At 37.0% G+C, this 23,005-nt stretch overlaps 1 protein-coding gene across 1 annotated transcript in view; it reads right to left on the bottom strand.

Moving 5' to 3' along the window:
• Positions 1–14,890, bottom strand: part of KCNU1 (potassium calcium-activated channel subfamily U member 1) — a gene marked incomplete at both ends in the record, with an annotated part of 133,883 nt that extends 118,993 nt beyond the window's left edge. Inside the window, 3 exons of the mRNA XM_084876253.1 lie at positions 960–1,021; positions 9,367–9,486; positions 14,699–14,890. Coding sequence (XP_084732379.1) covers positions 960–1,021; positions 9,367–9,486; positions 14,699–14,890 — 374 coding nt within the window. The remainder of the gene's footprint in view (positions 1–959; positions 1,022–9,366; positions 9,487–14,698) is intronic.
• Positions 14,891–23,005: the final 8,115 nt, after the last annotated feature.

Below are 23,005 nucleotides of genomic sequence, written 5' to 3'. Positions count from 1 at the left end.
TCAAATGAACTGACTCAAGCCAAATTTAAAAAAAAAAAATCCTACAAGATCAGAGTAAGGAATTCAGAAAGCAAAGACTTCTAGTTTCCCTAGGATCTCTAAAGCTGCCCGACTTCTGAGCCCTGTAATCCCAATTTTACTTCAGCTGGAAATCCAAGGAAATTCCCAGAGGATCAGCATGGGGTTCAGATTAGACTGGGTTCTGTTCAAGAAACCATTGTTGCTTTGTCATAAAAGAAGGAAATGCCTTCCGTGAAGAGCAGACAATGATTTGCTCCTTTATCCCAGGTGAGGTCTAGCATTTTCCTTTCTCAAGACTAACAAAGTTGTCTGAAATCTATGAGCAACACTGAAATGGACACAGAACTTCCACCTCAATATCTCAAGAGTCCAAAGGCATATAAAAAGAAAGCCCTCCTGCCCAAACCGGTTTGGCTCAGTGGATAGAGCGTCGGTCTGTAGACTGAAAGGTCCCAGGTTCGATTCAGGTCAAGGGCATGTACCTTGGTTGCAGGCACATCCCCAGTAGGGGGTATGCAAAGAGGCAGCTGGTCGATGTTTCTCTCTCATCGATGTTTCTAGCTCTCTATCCCTCTCCCTTCCTCTCTGTAAAAAAATAAATAAGATATATTAAAAAAAAAAAAAAGCCCTCCTACGTGGCCCAAAGAAGAAGACAACATCTGGAGGTGTGCAGTCCCAGAGATCATGGAATAGACATGAGCATGGCCCCCTCAGCCCCTAGCAACGCAGCTTGGCAGGATGCAGAAGCAATTCCTGGATTTTTTGTGGAGTTGGTTTTAGTGTTTTCTGGGGGAATTAAGCGCTTATCCTTTTTAATGAGCTTGTGAATGGGAATATGTTTGAAAGTAGTATATTAACCATTTTTCCTGAAAGAAAATTCTGAGTTCAAGGACAATCTTATGTTATAACAGACACAGGTGACTGAAGATTTTACTTACTCAGCAGAATTGATGAAATAGATTATAAGAGACCCAATACTTAGTACAAAGACAAGGATCACCTGAAAGAAAAATAGAGACAAATATACATATCCATTTTATTGACATGAATATAGATGAATAAACAAATCAATAAACCTGTGTTTTCTTTTTATCTTGCCTCTATATGTGTAGCCATTTTTCACAATTCTTCTATGTTAGTATTCATTCATTCATTCATTCATTTTTTAAAGAAATTGATTGGGCTTTTATATGTATTCAATAAATGAATGTGTAGTCACTCATTTTATTTACCTAATTTTAATTCTCACACAGTTAATAGTTTGCCCTTCCTTCTGCTGCTAAAATTTTCTAATCTCAAGATGTCCTATCGCTTATGCATTCATTTACTCATCAACCATCTATTAAGTGTTTAATATAAGTTGTGTACTTTATTACACGTTAGAAAATGAGGGCTACTGGATATTGACTTGCGAGTTGAATTGCCAATGATGTTGTAGAAGAAACAGTCCCAACCATGTCCATGAAAAAATGGTCAGAATTTTAACAGGAGGGAAAGTGCTACAGTGAGAAAACAAAATGAGTGCTATTAACCTGCAATGTTCCTGGTCTATAAAATAAGCAGGGCTTGTAGAATATAATTAGAAGTGTATCCATGCAAAACCCATGATGCATTTGGATGAAATTTTTCACAGCCCCAGTGACTTTTCAGGTCAACTTCAGGTAACCAAATATTCCTTCACTTATTGCCAGTTTCCAAACCATTTGCTTCTTTAATATGTTCAGTCTAGTGTAGTATTAGTAATACTAATAATAAAAATTAAGTTTATTTACAATTAAAGTTTTACACACCAGCAGCCCAGGTATTCCTGGGGCAGGTTACCTGTACTAAGAAAGAGATCGATTTCTTCTCTAGTAACCATTTTAAGAATTTTTATTCCTAGTTGCCCACCAACGAGGCTATCTGTGGCCTCTGCAGAATTGTAGGTCAGTGTGGAGAAGTGGACAGGAAGGGAAGGTCAGAGTGGAAATGTTGGACTTGACTGGTCTCAGAATACAATGTTCTCACCCTGGGGCCTGAGCATGGAAAGTGTACAATGTTCACTTTCATGAATTCCTTCATTGCTCTTTGGAGAACCCAACTGAATTCCTTCAATAACTATTTCTTTAGTACATATCGTGACCCAAGTATTATTCTGGTGATTGGGATATACCAACAACCTATACACAGATCTCTGTGTATATGATGCATAACTGATATGGTATGTTAGAAGGTATGTGCTAGGAAAAAGAAAAAGTAGAGCAAAATAAAAGGGATCAGAACTGCAAGAAGAGGGGCAGAAGAATTGCAGTTTTGATAATATTTAATTGCTATGTGTCCCATTTGTGGTTCCCATGAATTATATAAAAATATTCTCTCGCTGGTTGCTCACAAACCTTTCCTCTGTACATCTCACACTCCTATATTCTGTGGGAACCCTTACCCACCAAGTGCTTTCTTGATCAGGTAAGAAATGATCTCACATGGGACCCACATCTTGCCCATGGACCAGATCAAGTGTTCTTTGCTACCAACAAACACTGGAAGGAGAGATTATCGTCAGTGTGGCAACTCCTCTGGCATAGAGCAGTTAGCCGGGTAGTCCCTTATCAGAAATGAACTAGATTCCAGTTCACTGTGTCCCCAAAATTCAAAGAGATGCAAATTGCAATTTCTGAGTGGTCTCTCCTAAGCCTTTCTTTGGGCTTGAATATGAGAGGATATACTCCCATGCTTCTGCCACAACAGAACTCCTTCCAAAAATCCTTTTCTATTCCCAACCTACCCTAATTCACATGTGATTGAGTAATGTGCTAAGAGCTTCAACTGCATTTCTTCTAATTGCTTAGTAAGTGACAGTTTGCAGCTTATTTAAAACATAAGAATTATTGGCATCTATTTTATCATCTAAGTTAAGTGATGATGAGATAATGCTAGGATCAGGAAAAATACTGGCAGTGGAGATACATATGTCAGCACATTAATAATTACTAATACATTGTATTCATGAATTTTTAAATTTTCTTTACATATGAACATATTTTTTGTCTTACAAATTTGATTTAAAAAATTCAAGCATAAATCATACATTGATAGGCTTCCAGAAAGATAGTGGCAAGCCATATGTTTACAAACCTCCAAAATGATAAAAATTAACAAAAAGAGAAAAAAAATAGTTTTATTGAAGCTGAGAACATTATAAACCTCATGTCACAAACCTAAAGAACATTATCTAGAAATAATACATAATAAACAACAAAATATATAGCAAACCAAAAGAAGGACTGGGACCTAAATGCTTGCAAACACTGCTCAGTGAGTCAGGAGAAAGTGAGAGACAATTCTGAGAAGACCTCCTGGGTTGAAGGGGCAAAATCTGAAAAGCTAGCTACTTGGCAGGGGTATAAAGCTATTCACCTGAGGTACAGATCGAAGAAGGAGCCACAAAGCCAGAGGGCCTAGGAGAGACATCCTGAAGCCATGCAGTTGCTAAGGGGAACCTCTGAGCTAGGAGCAACACCACAGAAAGCAATCAGAAGAGACACATTCTCTCTCTCTCTCTCTCTCTCTCTCTCTCTCTCTCTCTCTCTCTCTCTCTCACACACACACACACACACACACACACACACACCAAACAAACAAACAAACAAACCCTGAAGAATTTGAGATGTCATCCATAGAGTCCCATGTGCAGAGCTGCTGGCCACAGACAGCATTATCCCTTACGTTTGTCTGTGTGGGAAAATGCATAGTAAATTGAGGCTTTGATTTCCACAGTGGGGCTAAAATCCCCCGTTTAGTTGGTGGATAATTATGGGTATCTTCAGAATACAAGCAGCACAGGGAAGGAAGTGTTTCACTTAAAGTAATTCCTAAATCGCCCCATATTTGCTCACAGATGAAATTTCAAAGTCTAACCCACAGCAGGCAGCTGGCTTGGGGATCCTGGGGGCCTGTAGCTGGCCAGAGGGAAAGAAGCTGGGTTCCCAGGGCCTGTGGCTGGCCAGAGGGAAGCCTAGGCCCTGGGTACAGGGGTGATGCAGATGTAAAGTGATTAGGAGTGATCAGGCCAGAAGGAGAGTAGTTAGGTGCGATCAGGCTGTCAGGGGAGCAGTTAGAGGCAATCAGGCAGGCACAGTGATTAGGGGTGATCAAGCAGGCAGGCAGAGGTGGTTAGGGGCAATCAGGAAGGCAGGTAGAATGGTTAGGGGTGATCAGGCCATAAGGGGAGCAGATAGGGGTGGGCAGGCTGGGAGGGAAGCATTTCGGGGCAATCAGGCAGGCAGGTAGAATTGTTAGGGATGATCAGACAGGAAGGCAGGTGAGTGATTAGGAACTAGCTATCCCAGATTGCAAGAGGGATCCTGGATTGGAGAGGGTACAGGCGGGCTGAGGGATCCTCCGTCTCCCGGGCATGAATTTCATGCAGTGGGCCTCTAGTTATAAGTATAAAGTCTAAAAAACAAAACAAAACAAAAAAACTAACTTGCCCAAGATTACACAATGAAAGTGGAGGAGCAAATGTTGTGCCCATGTCTCCCAAAATTTACAACTACTTTGTAATTCTGCCCTTGGAACATAGACTAAATGAGCTTACTTGTGTATCCAATACTCGTTCTCCTTTTTTTTTTTTTTTTCTAACTGACATCCCATTTGTTTTTTAAGCCACTGGTATCAAATATTCAATTATGCAGCAAATTCAATATCTAAATGTTATAAAGACCAATAAAATTGATCACCATAAGAAGAAAAATTCCCCTGGTAAAATAACAAATAAATGTATTCTTAAGTCAATAAATGAACAAAAATCCAGGTACATGTTATTTATGAGACACTTAGAAGGAAACAAGACAGAAAGACTAAACGAAAGCTAGGCTAAGGCAACCTAATGAAGTATGAGTGAAATGGAAGCAATGTTACATACTAATATTGTATTCTAAAATGTTCTAGCCAAAAACACACAAAAAACACCACAAACAACTAAAAAACAACAACAAAAACAACCACACACAACACAAAATGGGACGAAAATAAATAGTTCACATTGATAAAAGGCATAATAAGTCAAGAAGATATCCTAGGTAATTTTACGCAGTAATTGCTGTTATTTAAAATGTATAATTCAAATCTGTTGGAAATGCAAGTTATTTGACAAAACTTGAAAAATTTTGACATTCCCCTTTCAATCAGTCACCAAATAATTAAACGTGTGGAAAATATAAATAACATAATTAGTAGTGCTTATATAGCAAGCATATACTACTCATATTCTTACAAAAGTCCATTAAGTAGAGATAAAAATTGATCATAGAGTAGGCAACAAACAATTTCCCCATAAATTCTATAAACTAGATACCATAAAAGCAGTGATATCCATAAATATTACCAAAGTAGAAAAGACAGCCACTCTATCCCACAGAAAATAAAAGCAGACCACATTCCTCTCAATAGACCATGAATCAAGCAAGGGAAATTAAAATTTAAAACAATGTAAAGATGAATTAGACATTAATAAAAATAAGAACATTACTTGCCAAAGTCTGTGAGATATGGCCAAAGAAGTACTTAAGGAAAAAATTATTGTATATCAAATTCAACTGAAGAAGTTGAAAGACCAGGCCAGCCCGGACCAACTCTACAAAATATATCTTTTTAGAATGTTGTTAAGAATCTATAAGTTTGAAGGAAGAAACTCATGGCAGTGGATGGAGATTAAGTGTAAGGAGACTGATCATTTCTAGTATGTTTTATATTTTTTTCTTTTTCTAGAAGTAGCTTTACATTACAAAAACGAGCAAAACCCAGCAAAATAAATTATTTAGTCAATTTTCCTAGCATCATTTTTGAAATATTCTTTCTCATTTTCAGATGAATTGTGATGCTTTCTTTGCTCATTTAGTTGTTATGTTTACTAAGAATGACAACTGTTGCTCTAGCCAAGGGCTTATTTACTTAACTACAGAAAAAATTATACATTCAAAGAAAATACTGCACTTTTTTACAGGAGGGAGTTAAGGCAGAATACCCCAAGAAAGTAGAAGTCAGAGAAGACAGAAAAACAGAATGTGAACATAAAGTTGTGCCTAGAATGAGGCTAAAGATATACACTTCTAAAAGCAATGAGTATAATTTTGGTTCTAAATGGTCTAGTGATCAGAGAAACAAAGAAACATAGTAAATTACACAATTAACAGCATCCTTCTCCCACCCCAACCCAAAGAAACAGATTGTTTAAGTCTAGGACTATATTTAGAACTAAATTAACTAGAAAATAGCCCAAACTCATAGAGACAACTGATACTTTGCCATGTTCTCATTTCTAGAAGGAACTTTAAGAAGGTGTCCTGTTTTGAAGATAATATTTTTTCCCTTTGATTATTGGAATTGGAATTTCCTGCCTCCTCCTTTCTACTTGTTTACTTTCCTCCTTTTTTTCTTTTATATATATTTTTTTCATCATCCTCTCCTCCTGTTCCACTCTCTCCCTTCTTTTTCTTCTTCTTCCACTGTGTGGTTAGCCATGAATCCTCCTTCAACATATTAAGGACATTAGTCTGTAGAGATTTTTAATTTGCTATCATTTGGAATTTTGATGTAGTTACTACGTTTTCATTGTAAAAAGGAAAGTGGGTGTTTGTTTCATTTATTTCCTATGTCCTGGCACTGTTGAGTTATCATTAGAGAAATCCAATCAATTGAATATTTTTTTAACTAGGCCTTGAGACCATCAGGCAGGCTCTCCCATAGGAGGAGGGTCAGGAGGGGTAGTTGTGGTGATGTTAACATAGGTCTTTGATAACATCTTCATCTCTTCCAAATATTTGATCAAAGTTACTTTCTTTTATGGTCATTTTTGGCAATTTATATTATCCTAAGAAACCATCCAGTTTTCAACTTAATTGCAAACTTTCAAAGTCCTTTATATCTGTACTTATTTTCTTATTTTAATGGCTTATTTCATATATATTTGTGCTTCTCTCTTTTCCTTGTTTAGATTAGCTATTGGTTTCTCTATTTTGTTGTGTTTCAAATAATCAGCTGTTTTATAATTCATTAATTTCTGACTCTCTTTTTTTTTAAATATATTTTGATTTTTTACAGAGAGGAAGGGAGAGAGATAGAGAGCTAGAAACGTCGATGAGAGAGAAACATCGACCAGCTGCCTCTTGCACACCCCCTACCAGGGATGTGCCCGCAACCAATGTACATGCCCTTGATAGGAATCAAACCCGGGACCTTTCAGTCCACAGACCGATGCTCTACCACTGAGCCAAACCGGCTTCGGCTCTGAGTCTTCTTATATTTATTATGCTTTTATTTAGTGTGTTTTATTTCTCTGCCTTTTTGATATTTAAACTTAATTTGTTTATTTAATTTTTTATTTATCAAAATGAATTTTTATTTTATGCACTTAACCCAAAACCACTCTCATCTCATACTTTAGGTGTAAGTGATATGTGGTATTTTCATTATTTTTATGCTTTATCTATACTAAAATTATTATTTTTATTTCTCTGAGTCAAGAATCAAAGAGAGATTTTTACAAGTTTAGCTGTAAAGTCTTTGTTTTCTGATTTTATTTAGTATTTTCTTATCTATTTATTGCACTTTGTTCAGTTAAAGTTGTCTGTACTTTGAATGTTTTATAGTTAGGATTTTTTGTGACCTAATACATGCTGAATTTTTATAGTCAATAGAGACTTTTAAGTTTAATTTCTGTTTTCTGCATATGAAGTTTGACTATTTCAATCAGCTCTCTCTTATTAATTAAGCTACTGTATTCTTCTTTATGATGTTGATTATTATTATTCTATTTCCTGATATAACTTAGGTAAAAGTTCCTACTACTTTTGTGTTTTAGTATTTTTTCTTTATTTCTTATATTTCTCGTTTATTCATTATTTTTAGGTTATAATTTTGATGAGTGGTAATCATGATGTCATATTTTGGTTGAGGTTTGTTACATTTATCATTATTGTGGTTATGTGTTGAATGATGTTCTCCCAAAAATATATGCTGAAGTCTTTTAGAAATAGGGTCTTTGCAAATGTATTCAAGTTAAGCAAAGGTCATAGGAGGAAGTCATCCAATATCACTGGTGGTCTTATAAAAAGGGGAAATTGTTAGATTATATAAGATCTCTTACCCCAATGACCTTTCATACATTATTTCCAATATTACCATCTTACCATTAAACATGATTAGAACATTTGAAGAGATCCTTACCAAGAAATCCCTGTTATGATCTGAAAGAATTACAAAATCCTTTTCTAATAGATCACACTAACAGGGATTGGGGTTGGGGGGGGTGGGGAAGGGGAGAGACCAAAACTTGAGAAAGAAAAGAAAGGAGAGGCATTTTTCCAGATGATTCTACATTCTTTTCAGATTTTATCAAAGCAATTTTATTTCTGTACTTCCAGATAAGTTTTAAACATTAATTACATCTGAATCATACAACATTAATTAGAAAAGAGTAACCTTTTTATGAATTAAAAAAAAAGCAGAAACTCTAGCTTACTTCTGTCTACTACTATCAAACCACCATCTGATGGCAGTATACCCTCAAATTACAGATCCCAGTTTTTAATATTTCAGATCAAACTATACCACTAAAATGATGATCAGCACAATATTTATTTATAGAGCCTGGTATTTCAAGACAATGGGCTGTAAAAATTCCCATGGCATAATCTTTTCCCTCAAGGAGCTCACAGTGTACTGGAGAAAGAGGCATATGCACAGATAATTTTAATAACAGTGTTTAATGCATATTACAGATCCTTAGAGACAAATTCTTAGCCTAATCTGGAGATAAGATTTTGCAAGGAGATGACACCTGGACTGAGTTTTAATATGTCCAAATTACTAAGATACCAAGTTTTAATATATCCAAATTACTAAAACACAAAGTAAAATTATAAATATTATGGAAGGGCAAAAAATGACTACTTTTTATAAGGAATAAAAGAAACTATTAGATTCAAAGGATGGGAAAATAGTTGTACATTTCAGGCCAGATAATCCACTAAAGATCAATATTTCTTGAACATTTGATATATGCCAGGCATCCACAGACAAAATGTGCACAACTTTTGCCCTAAGAAAGCTTTTCTTCTGGAAGACAAGCTGACAATAAGTCCAAAATGTAATGCCACGTAATTATATTCACACCAAAGAAGAGATAAGCAAAGCAGTGGCTACAGAGGAGAGACCCAGAGATGGCTTTGAGAGGTAGTGGTGTTTTAGATAAGGCCATCCAGGAACACTTTATATGCTTACCTGAGTGATAAAACTGCATATACCAACTATACTCATGCTGGTGGCTAAAGTCTGTTAGCAAAGTAACAATGAAAATGTACTTACCAACACTTGTCCCACAACGGTCTGTGCCGAAAGTAACATTTCTATACGATCACGAAATACTCCATGGAGGTAGAGACTTTGTAAATGTTTATTACTGCGGCTCCTTGTCAAGATTAGTTTCTATGAATGAGAGAAAGGAATTGAGTGTGACCTGGAACTTGGAGAAAGTAATCTCCTTATAGATTCTCCTGTGCTGTGGTATCTGCCAGAATTTATCCCACCTATTCCAAATCAGGGATCCCTGAAGTCACTCATTCAGTATTTCAAGAGATGGACTTTATTGAGTTTGCTTTGTACTGGCCTTCTGCACAGGTTTTTATCTCTGAATTGGACATTTTTGTCATGCTTTCCTCACACACTCTTAAGTCCAGGCCCTTCAAACTGACATTATTGCAATGATCAGGTTTGGGAGCTCCATGTTCTTTCAGCTCTGGGAACAAGTGTCTTTTTTTGTTTGTTTGTTCTTAATATATTTTATTGTGGTTTTTTTTTACAGAGAGGAAGAGAGAGGCATAGAAAGTTAGAAACATTGATGAGAGAGAATCATCGATCAGCTGCCTCTTGCACACCCCCCACTGGGGATGTGCCTGCAACCAAGGTACACACCCTTGACCAGAATCGAACCTGGGACCTTTCAGTCTGCAGGCCGAGGCTCTATCCACTGAGCCAAACCGGTTTTGGCGGGAACAAGTGTCTTATCCTTTTCCATCAAGATACATGAACAAAGGAAGAAACTTACAAATTCATTTTTAGGTGATTACTTAGTATCTGCTTTTTTTGAGAGAAAAAGAAGGAAGTTTTAGTAATTTGATTCTGCTTTTAGTTCCTTATCTAGTATGATATCTTGCTAAAATTATAATCATTTCTCACATTTGCAAATTGCCTTTACTTATTATATTTGGCATTTGTATCATCCTAAGGAAGTCGAAGTATAGAGAAATTCAATGACTTGCCCACAAGCAGGCCATCAGGAAAGTCTGGGGTCTAAGCTAGCTTCTGTGTCTATTGATGGTCTTGAACTACCACTGAGAAAGACACAGCATGCTGACCAGATCCTCTGACTTTTAGAAAAGTTCACTTCGAGTACGGCCAGGGTTTTTGAAATTACTTTATTTTTCTACTCATATTTTCTCTATGGTAGAAGAGAAATCTCAGTAAATCTATTGGATAGAGTTCATATCTTTTGTCCTCTAATGCTTATGATTCATCATGAGCATTCCTGAAATTTTTGATTATTGGTTTTTTTTTTAATATTCAATATAACATTAATATAGAACCCTCATCTTAATTTCATTATAAAATTGGAGGTGCCTTCTGTGGGAAAACAAATTGGCCCTAAGATACAATAAAATCATACTTACTAATATAGTAAACCTTTGAAAAATGCACATTTATTTATTTATTTATTTATTTATTTTTTATTTATTTATTTATTTTTTACATATTTTCTTGATTTTTTTTTATTGCCCCCCTCCCTCCCTCCCACACATCCCCTCCCTCCCCATAGTTTTATGTCCATTGGTTGTACTTATATGCATTTATACAAGTCCTTCGGTTGATCTATTATCTCCCCCTGATATCCCTACCCTTCCCACTGTAATTTGACAGTCTGCCTGTTGCTTTACTTTCTCTATATCTGTCTCTTGGTTCATCAGTTTATAAAGATCTTTATCATCCACCGATGTGTGAGGTCATGTGGTGTTTCTCTTTCGTTGATTGGCTTATTTCACTCAGCATGATGTTCTCCAATTCCATCCAGGTTGCTGCAAATGATGAGAATTCCTTCTTCTTTATGGCAGCATAGTATTCCATTGTGTAGATGTACCATAGTTTTTGGATACAATCATCTGCTGACGGGCACCTAGGCTGTTTCCAAATTCTGGCTATTGTAGATTGTGCTGCTATGAACATAGGGGTGCATATATCCTTTCTGATTGGTGTTTCTAGTTTCTTGGGATATATTCCTAGAAGTGGGATTACTGGGTCAAATGGGAGTTCCATTTTCAGTTTTTTGAGGAAACTCCACACTGTTCTCCACAGTGGTTGCACCAGTCTGCATTCCCACCAGCAGTGCACGAGGGTTCCTTTTTCTCCGCAACCTCGCCAACACTTGTCATTTGTTGATTTGTTGATGTTGGCCATTCTGACAGGTGTGAGATGGTACCGCATTGTTGTTTTGATTTGCACCTCTCGGATAATTAGTGACTTTGAGCATGTTTTCATGTGCCTTTTGGCCTTCCTTCTGTCTTCTTTTGAAAATATTCTGTTTAGGTCCATTGCCCATTTTTTAATTGGATCATTCATCTTCCTTTTATTTAGTTGTATAAGCTGTCTGTAAATGTTGGAGATTAAACCTTTATCAGTGGTAATATTTGCAAATATGATCTCCCACACCGTGGGCTTTCTTGTTGTTTTATTGATGGTTTCTTTTGCTGTAAAAAAGCTTTTTATTTTGAAGTAGTCCCATTTGTTTATTTTCTCTTTAGCTTCCATTGCCCTAGGGGCAGTATCAGTGAAGAAGTTATTTTGGCATACGTCTGAGATTTTGCTACCTGTGGATGCTTCTAGTATTTTTATGGTTTCCCGTCTGATGTTTAAGTCCTGTATCCATTTTGAGTTTATCCTTGTGAATGGTGTAAGTTGGTGATCTAGTTTCATTCTTTTGCATGTGTCTGTCCAATTTTCCCAACACCATTTATTGAAGAGACTGTCTTGACTCCATTGTATATTCGTGCCTCCTTTGTCAAATATTAATTGAGCATAGTGATTTGGGTTGATATCTGGGTTCTCAATTCTATTCCATTGATCTATTTGTCTGTTCTTGTGCCAGTACCAGGCTGTTTTGAGAACAGTGGCTTTGTAGTATAGTTTGAAGTCTGGTATTGAGATCCCTCCTACTTTACTCTTCTTTCTCAGAATTGCTGTGGCTATTCGGGGTCTTTTATTGTTCCAAATGAACTTTTGGAGAGTTCTTTCTAGGTCAGTGAAATATGTCATTGGTATTTTAATGGGGAGTGCATTGAACCTATAGATTGCTTTAGGAAGTATGGACATTTTGATGATGTTGATTCTACCAATCCATGAACATGGTATGTTCTTCCATCTCCTTACATCTTCCTCTATCTCTTTTTTCAGTGTCGTGTAGTTTTCCGCAAATAGGTCCTTTATTTCTTTAGTTAAATTTATTCCTAGGTATCTTAATTTTTTTGGTGCGATGGTGAATGGAATTGCTTTTTTAGCCTCTGTTTCTGTAGTTTCACTGTTGGTGTATAGAAATGCCATGGATTTAGAGAAAAATGATGACTCTTCAAATAATTTTAAAAGAACTTTTGTCAGTACTGTACCCATATTTGTGGCATTTTTTACAATAGGCCAACTTTCCCAAAAGCTTAAGAGTAAAATTATTGCACTCTTTAACTTACATTAACTTAACAAATTATTGAGAAGTCATTCAACTTTTATCAAAGTTCTCAAGATTCAAGAATGGAACATAATAGTATTCTGGTTGCTTGGAGCTCATTTCTTACTTTTTGTAATATTTGCTTTCTATTTTAAATTAAAAGATACCTCTGCACCAATAGGTAGACAGGAATTACATCCAAAGAAAGAAGCAACAAATACAGAAAATATTTATAGACAAATGAGTTCTCACATTTTTGTAACCACACGTAAATGAATATAATGGGGAAGAAGATATATGTCTTAGAGCAGGAGTCTAAGAAGACTAAATTATTCTGCCAATTGAATTGTGCATTGAAAATAGGAAAGAAGGCTGATCCACCATACCCATTCATGTACTCTGTCAATATTGTTAAGAAGTCACTACCCAGCCCTCACCGGTGTAACTGGGTGGATAGAGCGTCAGCCTACGGACTGAAAGGTCCCAGGTTCGATTCCAGTCAAGGGCATGTATCTTGGTTGCAGGCATATCTCCAGTAGGGGGTGTGCAAGAGGCAGCTGATCGATGTTTCTCTCTCATTGATGTTTCTAGCTCTCTATCCCTCTCTCTTCTGCTCTATAAAAAAATATATATATACATATATATATATATGTCAATAAAAAAAATATATATATATATATTTTTAAAGTCAATACCCAGAAATATTTCCCCAATTTTTATGTTACTGCCTATAGTCATAAGTCTACAAATAATTAGTAACAGAACAAACTTATTTAACAACGGAATCTATGAACTTCAATATTGGTTACTTCTCCAATGCAGAAACCATATTATGAGATTGCCAATGACTGTAAGTACCAAGTTATAAATTCTGATATTTTGTGTCAATGTTTAGCATTAAGAGAAATGTTTTAAGCAACCTTTCAATATTAATTATATTGCACAGATGAAATGTGTTCTGTTAGGAAAGGTACCATAATCAGAGAAACAAACATAGTGTGGCAAACAATATTGGAAACAAGCCAAATATGGCATAATAAAACTCTCTGCTTTAGACCACTGGTAATGGAATAGCCATTCTGTAGCATATAAGCAATGTCTTAAATGGGTAATACATCATTATTCTCGTCATCATCATTTAACAGGTCATTCAATAGCACCCATTCTTGTAAAACTAGTTCCGCATGAAAAGGTCTCCGCATTTGAAGCTGGGTGTCAGGTGTGTGTATGTGTGGATGTCCATGTATAGATCTGTGCAAATGAGTGTGTTTGTGGAATACAAAAGGCAGTGTACATATGAGAATGCATATGCATCATGAATGATGGATCTCTGAAAGTGAGGTTGACTTTGTTTTTAAAAATATATTTATTTTTCACAGAGAGGAAAGGAGAGAGACAGAGAACTAGAAACATTGATGAGAGAAATACATTGACCAGCTGCCTCCTGCACACCCTCCACCGGGGATGAGCCCACAACCAATGTACATGCCCTTGACCAGAATCGAACCTGGGACCCTTCGGTCCGCAGGCCAATGCTCTATCCACTGAGCCAAACCGGTTTTGGCTGACTTTGGTTTTTCCTTTTCTCCTCCCTCATAGGACCTAGCACAATTTTCATTTTAAAATTCATTACAGAGGAATAAACAATGTTTGTGGGTATTTTTACTGTCAGAAAAGCAATCTGTTTCAAGAGCTAACATGTATCATCAACCATATTGTCATACAATAAGTGGTGGGATAAATGGTTGGCTCTATATCTAAGACCCTTGGAATAGCAACCTAGTGGATCCGCCCCTTTCTAAGGCATCAGTTCAGAGCTGGCTCTCTTGGCCTGTGAAAACTCAGTGAAGCTTTCATTATTTCCTAAACACAAACACATGCCAAACCTGTCTCTGATCTTCATACAGTGGGATCCCAAATAAGGAAACTGACCAAGAGAATTCCTGTTCCCTTGAAGTTTTGCCATTTTTTTATGCGGAAAAGTAGCCGGAAAAGGAATAGGATGAGGAGTCCACTTATGAAGGTCACTAAGGAGGAAAGAATAAATGCAGCTTGGATCTCGGTTGTACAGTACAATTTTCCAGTTTCTTCCCCATTATCACTTCGTTTCTTGGTTTGAAACATCGGGAAGCTGAATGTCAGAATTCTATGATGTCATGATCACATGGTAATGATTCCAGGAATTAGAATTCAGTTTATTACAGAGTCTTAACACTGGGTGCCATGTAATGAGTGGTTCTAAAGACATGGGTTGGCTAATGACCGAGATGCTCCCTCCTAGGATGCTAGTGAATGAACAGAAAGTTGAGGTTCACAACATGGGTCTTCAGATGATGTGAATTCTAGATCTGGTTTTATTGTTCATTTTCTCAATGACCCCAAGGAAGTTACATTCTTTGTTGCTATGGTAATGGACTATCTACTTGGTTTGCACAGTCAAGCAATTTCAAAATAACTTTTCTTTTTGCATGAAATGACATCCAACCATCTGTGTATCAGTGAGGTAGTTGATTCTTCACCTTAAGAATGCCATATTATCGAACAATTTAGGATTTTAGCTTATCCTTTCAATAAGAAAAGCATGGTATAGAGTACAGGTATTGCAGGGGGTAATTTTACCAGTATGAACATTGGTCAATTGTTATTTGAATCCAGGACTCTGTTCCTTTTATGTCTTCTTTTTGGGACCTTCCACTTTTTTTTTTTTTTTTTTTTTTATCCCTGTCCTGTCAACAAAACCTTTGGTTCAACAGAGGCAAAGTTCCGGATGAGAGCAATTTCTTGTTTTCTCTGATGTTTTCAAAGGTGTAAGAAATATCATGCCTTTCACTGTGCATGAGAGGTCAGCAAAACGTCAGAGTGGAAGGTACTCCCAGTTATTGTGAAGTCGACCTGACATAAGGTGATGAGACCCAGAAGAAATAACATTGCCCTGTGCAGTCCACCATGACTCTGTTCTGTGGAGCAGACTATTTCTAGAAGAGAAGTGCATTTCCTAGAACTGTTATCACAGTTATTTTGTCATGGGGGATGTAGGTGACTAGGGAAAAAACTGCCTTTTGTGACTTGGGAAACAATTCAGTGTTCAGAACATGGGAGGTAGATGACTTTGAAGCAACTTTAACCTTCACTATACTCTTCTTGTACTCAGAGTTTAAAGACACAAGAATAATATCTACTTTGTGGGGTACCTACTACAAGCAGAATCTTTGTCAAGTGTATATGTGTGTATGTGTGTTTTGAGTAGTAACTACTATGTGCCAGTTACTGGAGGCAGAATGGTCAACAAAACAAACATAGTTCATCACCTGATGGACAATATAATTAACCCAGGGAAACACTTACAATTAGAAACTGAAGGAGGTATGTGGGGGGAAATGTAGTGGAAGGAGGAATCTGATCTAGGTGAAGAGTCCAGAGACTGTGTCATGTCTGAAGCTGAGCTCTGAGGCACGAGAAGGAACCAGGGACAGGACCCTTGGTAGTCTGGAGAAGCTGGGTACATATTGCTAGACAGAAGGACTACCGTGGGCAAAGGTGGAAAAGAGATGGCACTCTGAAGAGGGTGGTTGATGCAAAGCAGTGATCCAAGAGAAGGCTAGCTATGTATGAAGGGAAGCAAATCATGAAAGGCATTGTGTTACCGTTTAAGATTTTAAAAAAATACAGCCGAAACCAGTTTGGCTCAGTGGATAGAGCGTCGGTCTGAGGACTGAAAGGTCCCAGGTTCGATTCCTATCAAGGGCATGTACCTTGGTTGAGGGCACATCCCCAGTAGGACATGTGCAAGAGGCAGCTGATCGCCGATTCTCTCTCATTGATGGATGTTTCTCACTCTATATCCCTCTTTCATCCTCTATATAAAAACTCAATAAAATATATTTTAAAAAAATACAAACACACTTTATCATTTGAAGGACTTTAAAGAAGGGAGTTAAATGATTGAATGCCAATCAGAGAAGGCTTTGGTCCAGAGTTAGAGGAGGCTAATCCAGTGAATGTGCTGGTGGGTGGGGCAAGCAGGTGGCCAGGATGGAAGGTCTCTGTACATCCCCAGATGGAGATGAGCATGAGGACTTGTCTCTGCTGACCCTGCATTCCTGGTCAGTACTTCTGAGTGGTGGTTGAAGCCTTTCACTGCTACCCTTTTAAAACTAGATCTAAGAAATAAACAACACTACGTTACTGAAGATTTCTTTTTTTTTTCAGATGAATTTTTTAACATGGCCATGATTTGATTAGAAAAATAGCTTTACTTTGTACATATCTCCATAATTTACATTTAGGCACTCAAATATTCTGGGAAAATTATACTTTAAAATGAGATTGAACATATGTTTCATTTTAAAAATTTACTTTCTTCAGGAAATGTGCCATACCTGAAGAAGGAAAGCACTCAGTCTTTAAGTGTATATAGCAGCACTCATGAACGTTTGTGTGTTTAATGCTTCTGAAAGTAATAAATCATATTGTAAAGTTCTCTTTTAAGGGCCTATATCCATCAGTAATAATTAATGCTATAACACTACCTTCTTCTGTTTCTATTACCAGACCTTTAATTCTTACCCCCAAGGAACATCCACCCATCAGGCAAATACTGGTGAGGACATACAAGGCCCCAGTTCATGCAGCTAGTCAGTGACACATCAGGTCTAAAGTCAAGGGTGAAGATGGTTTTACCTCCACAGAACACTTACATCACAGCAAAAGCACATCTCAGTGAGAGGCTTCTGGGGTAAATATCTTCTTATTGATTTCATGTATCTATCACTTTGGGAATGCTACTTAAAGTTCATTGCCTGAGTCACTCCAGCTATTTACATGAAGCTATTTTAGTCACCAAATCTTTTATCATTCACCTTCTTTATGTTTCATTTTTTTTAATTTAACTCAAGTTTCGTAAAATGGGACAAATAGTATATTAAACACTTGTAGAGAAAGCTTACTTTTGAAAGAAGATCATTTAATCCATATCCTATTTAGATCCATGATCTATGGAAATCCACTGTTTAAAAAGAGTGCTGTATTTTTTTTCTTCTCTTTATTCTAAATAGATAAACCATAGCAAGGCACTATACTATAGAATGCCTATACTATTTTGGTGATTTTATTTTTAAAAACTATAATTTCTTGAGAGGCTGATATTATAAACAATGTAATCATATTTAAAATCCATACAGAAATCTTGAGTTTTGTTTTTATCTTTTTTTTTTCGAATGTGTTGGTTTATTTCTGAAGTATAAGCCCTTGACTGAGCTTCTTATACTCCCTCAACCTTCATTTTCTCATCAGTAAAATGAAGAGGCTGGACTGGTATTTGAGATTCCAACCAGCTTGTACACACCAAGAATCTTTGATTGTATAATCCCAGATTATGTCTTTAAGAGATTATAATTGTTTTTTAATATTCCAGTGTCTGATCTCATTCCCCAGATGAATTCTTTTGGGAAAAAGGACGAGGAAGCTTATTTCCTCTTGGGGGAGAGATTAGGGAGGATGCACAAAGCCATGGAAGAGAGTCCTGAACCATCTTCCTTTTAGCATCACTGTCTTTTTTGTGTCCTTTATCCTATAAATTCTGCCTACTCTTTATTACTATCTCCTCTTAAACAATATTATGACTACATGTCTCTCCTTAGGGGCACCTCCATTAGGTTATAATTAAGTACTAAGTTCCCCTTCATAGTTTTGCACTGCTTTTTGTGTGTTAGCCTTCTCTGTACAACCATCTTCTCCACTAAATTCATCATTTAAAAAACGAGTACATTCTGCAAATAACCAAAATTCTACAAACGTACTAACTGGTGTGCCAGAGAGATTATCCCTTCCCCTTCCTCTGACCAGTCTCCCATTCCTTTTTCTCACTGATTTGCTTTTTTTTGGTGATTCAAAGTTATGGATCATTTTGAATATTTGCAAAGTGACGGTTTTACTTGGTGAGTTTCCAAATGCAATGTGAAGAATTGCAACAACCTCTTTGTCTGATTTGTAATTCCTAATTATTCTACTAAATGTTTGGAGAGTGGTCTTCAAAAATCATAGTATAAGTATAACAAAAAAAAAGTTAAGAGGTGAATCTCCTCCATTTGGCCAGTAGATGGAAGTATTTCATAGGTAATTAACAAGCAGTAGGGTTTTGGTTCTGGGTTTTGTTTTGTTTTTAAGAAAATGGAGGACTCATCAGGAGTAGACAGGAGAAATGAAAAAGAGAAACTAAGCAAGGAAGACTGGGACATCCAATTCTATAAAATACAGGGCTTCAAACTCAGTCTCACTAAGAACCTACATTCTGTTCAGGTCCTGTTTATTGTCTGTGACTGCCCCTTTTGAAAAAAATAGATGGATAAATTAAATTGTTGATAGCTGTAGTTTTTAGGTTGTTTCTTTATGGAACCTTTTTTAAATTTATTTTTCATTTTTCATTTTAATATATATTTTATTGATTTTCTACAGAGATGAAGGAAGAGGGATAGAGAGCTAGAAACGTCGAAGAAAGAGAAACATCAACTAACTGCCTTCTGCACGCCCCCTCACCCAGAATGTGCCCGCAACCAATGTACAAGCCCTTGATGGGAATCGAACCCGGGACCCTTCTGTCCGCAGACCGACGCTCTATCCACTGAGCCAAACCGGCTTTGGCATCTTTATGGATCCTTGAGAATCCTAAAAATCTTTCCATGAGAAATGAATGATGCAATCAATCTGTTCAGCAATCAGGCCAGCTGAACATCAAGCTGGTGGTTTCATTGGCAAAAGTGGTGTGTTGCTGCTCCAACCAGCCATTCTGGCCATGATTCCAATGCAGAGGTCATCATGTCAGCCTTTGCCCATCCTCTCTACTGCTCCTGTTTGGAATTATTTATGATCTACCATGGAATCACCAAGCATTGGTTGCATTCTTCCTCTGGGTACTGTGTGAGTGTATGTTTCCAAAATCTCAATTTCAATGAACCATGTGTATTTGAGTCTCTGGGTATCATATCCATCCAGAAGATTCTGTTGAAAAGTTGAGTTGTCATTAACAGCATAAGAAATGAAAGCCATTGTCTCTGTATCAGCTCCTCCTAAACTGATACCTTCATCCAAACATTCCTCTCCCAAGGTCCCTGTCTCCTTGCAAGTTTGGGGATGAAAAAACAGGGTCCATCTTTGGTTTGAAAATAACTCAGCAGGTTTTATTTATCTCAAGAGAAAAAGCTATGACTCGATAGATACAAAATAACTTTCTAAAAATCAAATTTATTTTAATCTACCTATTTTAAAGAAAATCCAAATAAATGATATAGAGTACAAGCATGAGCCATATAAAGTGCTCTGAAATGGCTTAACATCTTCTAAGATAGAGTCTTGCTTCCTCATCCAGCTCTAATTGTTTTTCCCATCAAAGGGTAATTTCCCCTTTTTATTAGAATTTCCAACATTCTTCATCAGTATTGTGATTATAATTGCATTTCTCTAAAAACTGCCTCTATAAGCAATGCCCTTAATAGAGAGTTTCAATGTAACTGTTGCATTAATGCATTCATCCCCCCCCCCAGGATATCCTTGAAGTAAGAACTTTTTGGAATATGCAAAAATTATATAGATTAGCATCAAGGTAGAAGAGTTATTGAGCATTATGTCTATTTATCCCTGAGCCCTACTTCTTTTAAAACACAAGGAAACCCAGGCCAAGGCAGAGGAATATACTTTTCAGTGAATGCAGAATTACTTTAACCCAACCAAATCCATAGCATTTGAGAAAGAAAAAGGTTCAACCTATGATGGTGCATAGTCATCAAATATTAATGGTGAGCTTATTTAGTAATATATTTGGAACTCCTGAGTATTTTTAAATATATTTTTATTTCACTTCTAACAAGCCTTAAACTGATGGTAGGAAGAAAAACATACCACTGAAGAGAATAAAATCCTTTCTAGGCAGGATAGATAATGAAAGGAGACAGTGGTGGCGAGCTCTTATTTGTTCATTGAGAAGATGAAACTCCATGGGATGGCCATCACTGAGCTAGTAATTCCCTTCCTCTCCTCATTTACAGTTTCTAATCAGTAAAAACAAGGGCCAGGTTACCCTTTTAAGTGTCACTGCAGTTCCTCACCATGGCAAAGATTGCTCTTTGAAAACCTTGCCACAAGAGAGCAACATTGACTAACTTTGGCCCTGAAAACATTTTTTTTAAGGGAAAGAGATCTTTTTGTCTTGGAGGACATCCCAAATAAAATCTTCAACAACAAAAAAATCATATGTTTGCAGGTTCTGCTCAGAATAGGAGGGGGGGAAATGGAATTTTGGGTAACAGTGAGATACCTAGGCTCTCTTTTTGTCTACCAATGACTTGGCTCACCTCAATGAAGTTAAAAGAACAGATGTTTGGGGCTGTGCTCATGAATCTCATTAGTTTGGGAAAGGTTAGTCAGGGAACCTTTCCTCTCTGGATTTTCACATGTCAGCGAGCTGTGACATGTTTTCAAAGTTAATCCTTGCCCTGAAATTATCACTGGATTAGTAAACTTAATGAAAGAAACAAAAAAATAAACCATTTTAGTGCATCTCAACTCAAAATATCTTCTTCAGCATGGGGCCTTCTTGCTGCAAAGACCCTTTAAAGAGTAATCTCAATCACAGACAATCAAGATCCACTCCATAAATCAATAAATAAGCAAGAGAATCTTCAAAAATGTCCCCATTTAGTGTGCATTCAAAAGAAAGCTAGGAGAAATTTAACGGTTTCCTCCAGAAAGACTGTGACGCTATAAGAAAGATGGTTCAGGACTCTCTTCCATGGCTTTGTGCATCCTCCCTAATCTCTCAACCCAACTGGATATAAGCTTCCGGGACCCCTTTTGATTTCTAGACTCTTCTTTCTAAACCTGTTCTACACATTTTTCATTCTTCTTCATCCTACCTGTCCGATATGCTTCTCACTTCTGGAGTGAGGCAACAGTTGATAGCAGAGATGTTTAGAGTCTAATACCCTTGCCTGGCCAACACCCACATAATCAGATCATTAACCTTTCTATTGGGTTTGGGGTTGGGGATCAAACAACTCTGCTTCCGTTTGCTGAGGGTTCCTAGTTTAACGAACATGCATTTTTATTATACCAAATGGGCACTCTGTCACTTGTATTCTAATAGAAATCACCTCTCCTAGAATAATTGACAGTACACAGTAGCTGGATTTCTCAGCTTTGATACAACCTGGCTGAATGAAGTAGATGGAATGAAATCAACCCAACATACCATTCACATTGTTTACAAACTCATTACTTACAGGTGAATCATGGCCTCTGCAGATGGTAGCTCCTCCCCTGGAGAGCAAGTGGTCTTTTGTTACCAGTAGAATGTACTCTGGGCCTTCAAGTTATCACTTTGAGTCTTGACTTTACTACTTACAAGATCTGAAAAGAACAACAAAAACTCTTGAGAGATAAAATATCTATGCTCTCTAACTCATAGATTGCATGAAGGTCCAGTTAAATACTATGAGGAAAGCACTCTGTAAATTTAAAGTAGTAAGCCCTCAGTGGGATAGTACTTTGGACACTCAATAATAATAGCTGTCATTTGTTGAGCATAGAGTTCAATATTAAGCACTTTATGAAAATTGTCTCACTAAATCATCACAACTGTGCATGAGAGATATACATTTCCCTGCTTTGTTGATTAAAAGTTTGAGATCTAGAGAAATTCAGTAATTTGTCAAAGGTCTCTTAGCTAACAAGGGTAATTTTAATTCAAAGTTCAGTCTGCAGTGTATTCTCTTGTGAAGGCTTCCATATACATGTAAAAATTCAGTAAAATCTATATGGGTTTTTTTTTGTGTTCATCTGTCCTTATCAGTTTAATTTTCAGACCCAGCCAGGTACACTAAGAGTTTTGAGGAACATGTTTTCCTTCTCTACATGACCATTAACCAGAATAACTTTAGGGACTGGTCTGCTGCAAACCACTGCCTTTATCTTTGGCAATAAAATCTTCAGTATCTGAGTTTGTCTTCCCTACAGAGAGGTCAAGACTCCTTCCTTCTTTCAGACTACAGGGTTCATTGCCAAGGGGCACTAGATGCCAATGAAGGGTATTTAATGGCCTTATATTACTATCAGGATTGCCTCCACTGCTCTGATTTGGAAATCACATATCTAAGGGGAGCTCTTCAGTCTAAGGAGGAAAGAAAGAATGGGGGAAGGAGAAAAGAGAAGGTAGAACACATTGAAGGGATGAGACAAATCATCATACCT

Source organism: Pipistrellus hanaki, assembly GCF_964339955.1.
Source record: "Pipistrellus hanaki genome assembly, chromosome: 3".
Taxonomy (NCBI): Eukaryota; Metazoa; Chordata; class Mammalia; order Chiroptera; family Vespertilionidae; genus Pipistrellus; species Pipistrellus hanaki.
The sequence above is the reverse complement of the archived record's forward strand: the minus strand, read 5'-3'. Positions and strand labels throughout refer to the sequence as shown.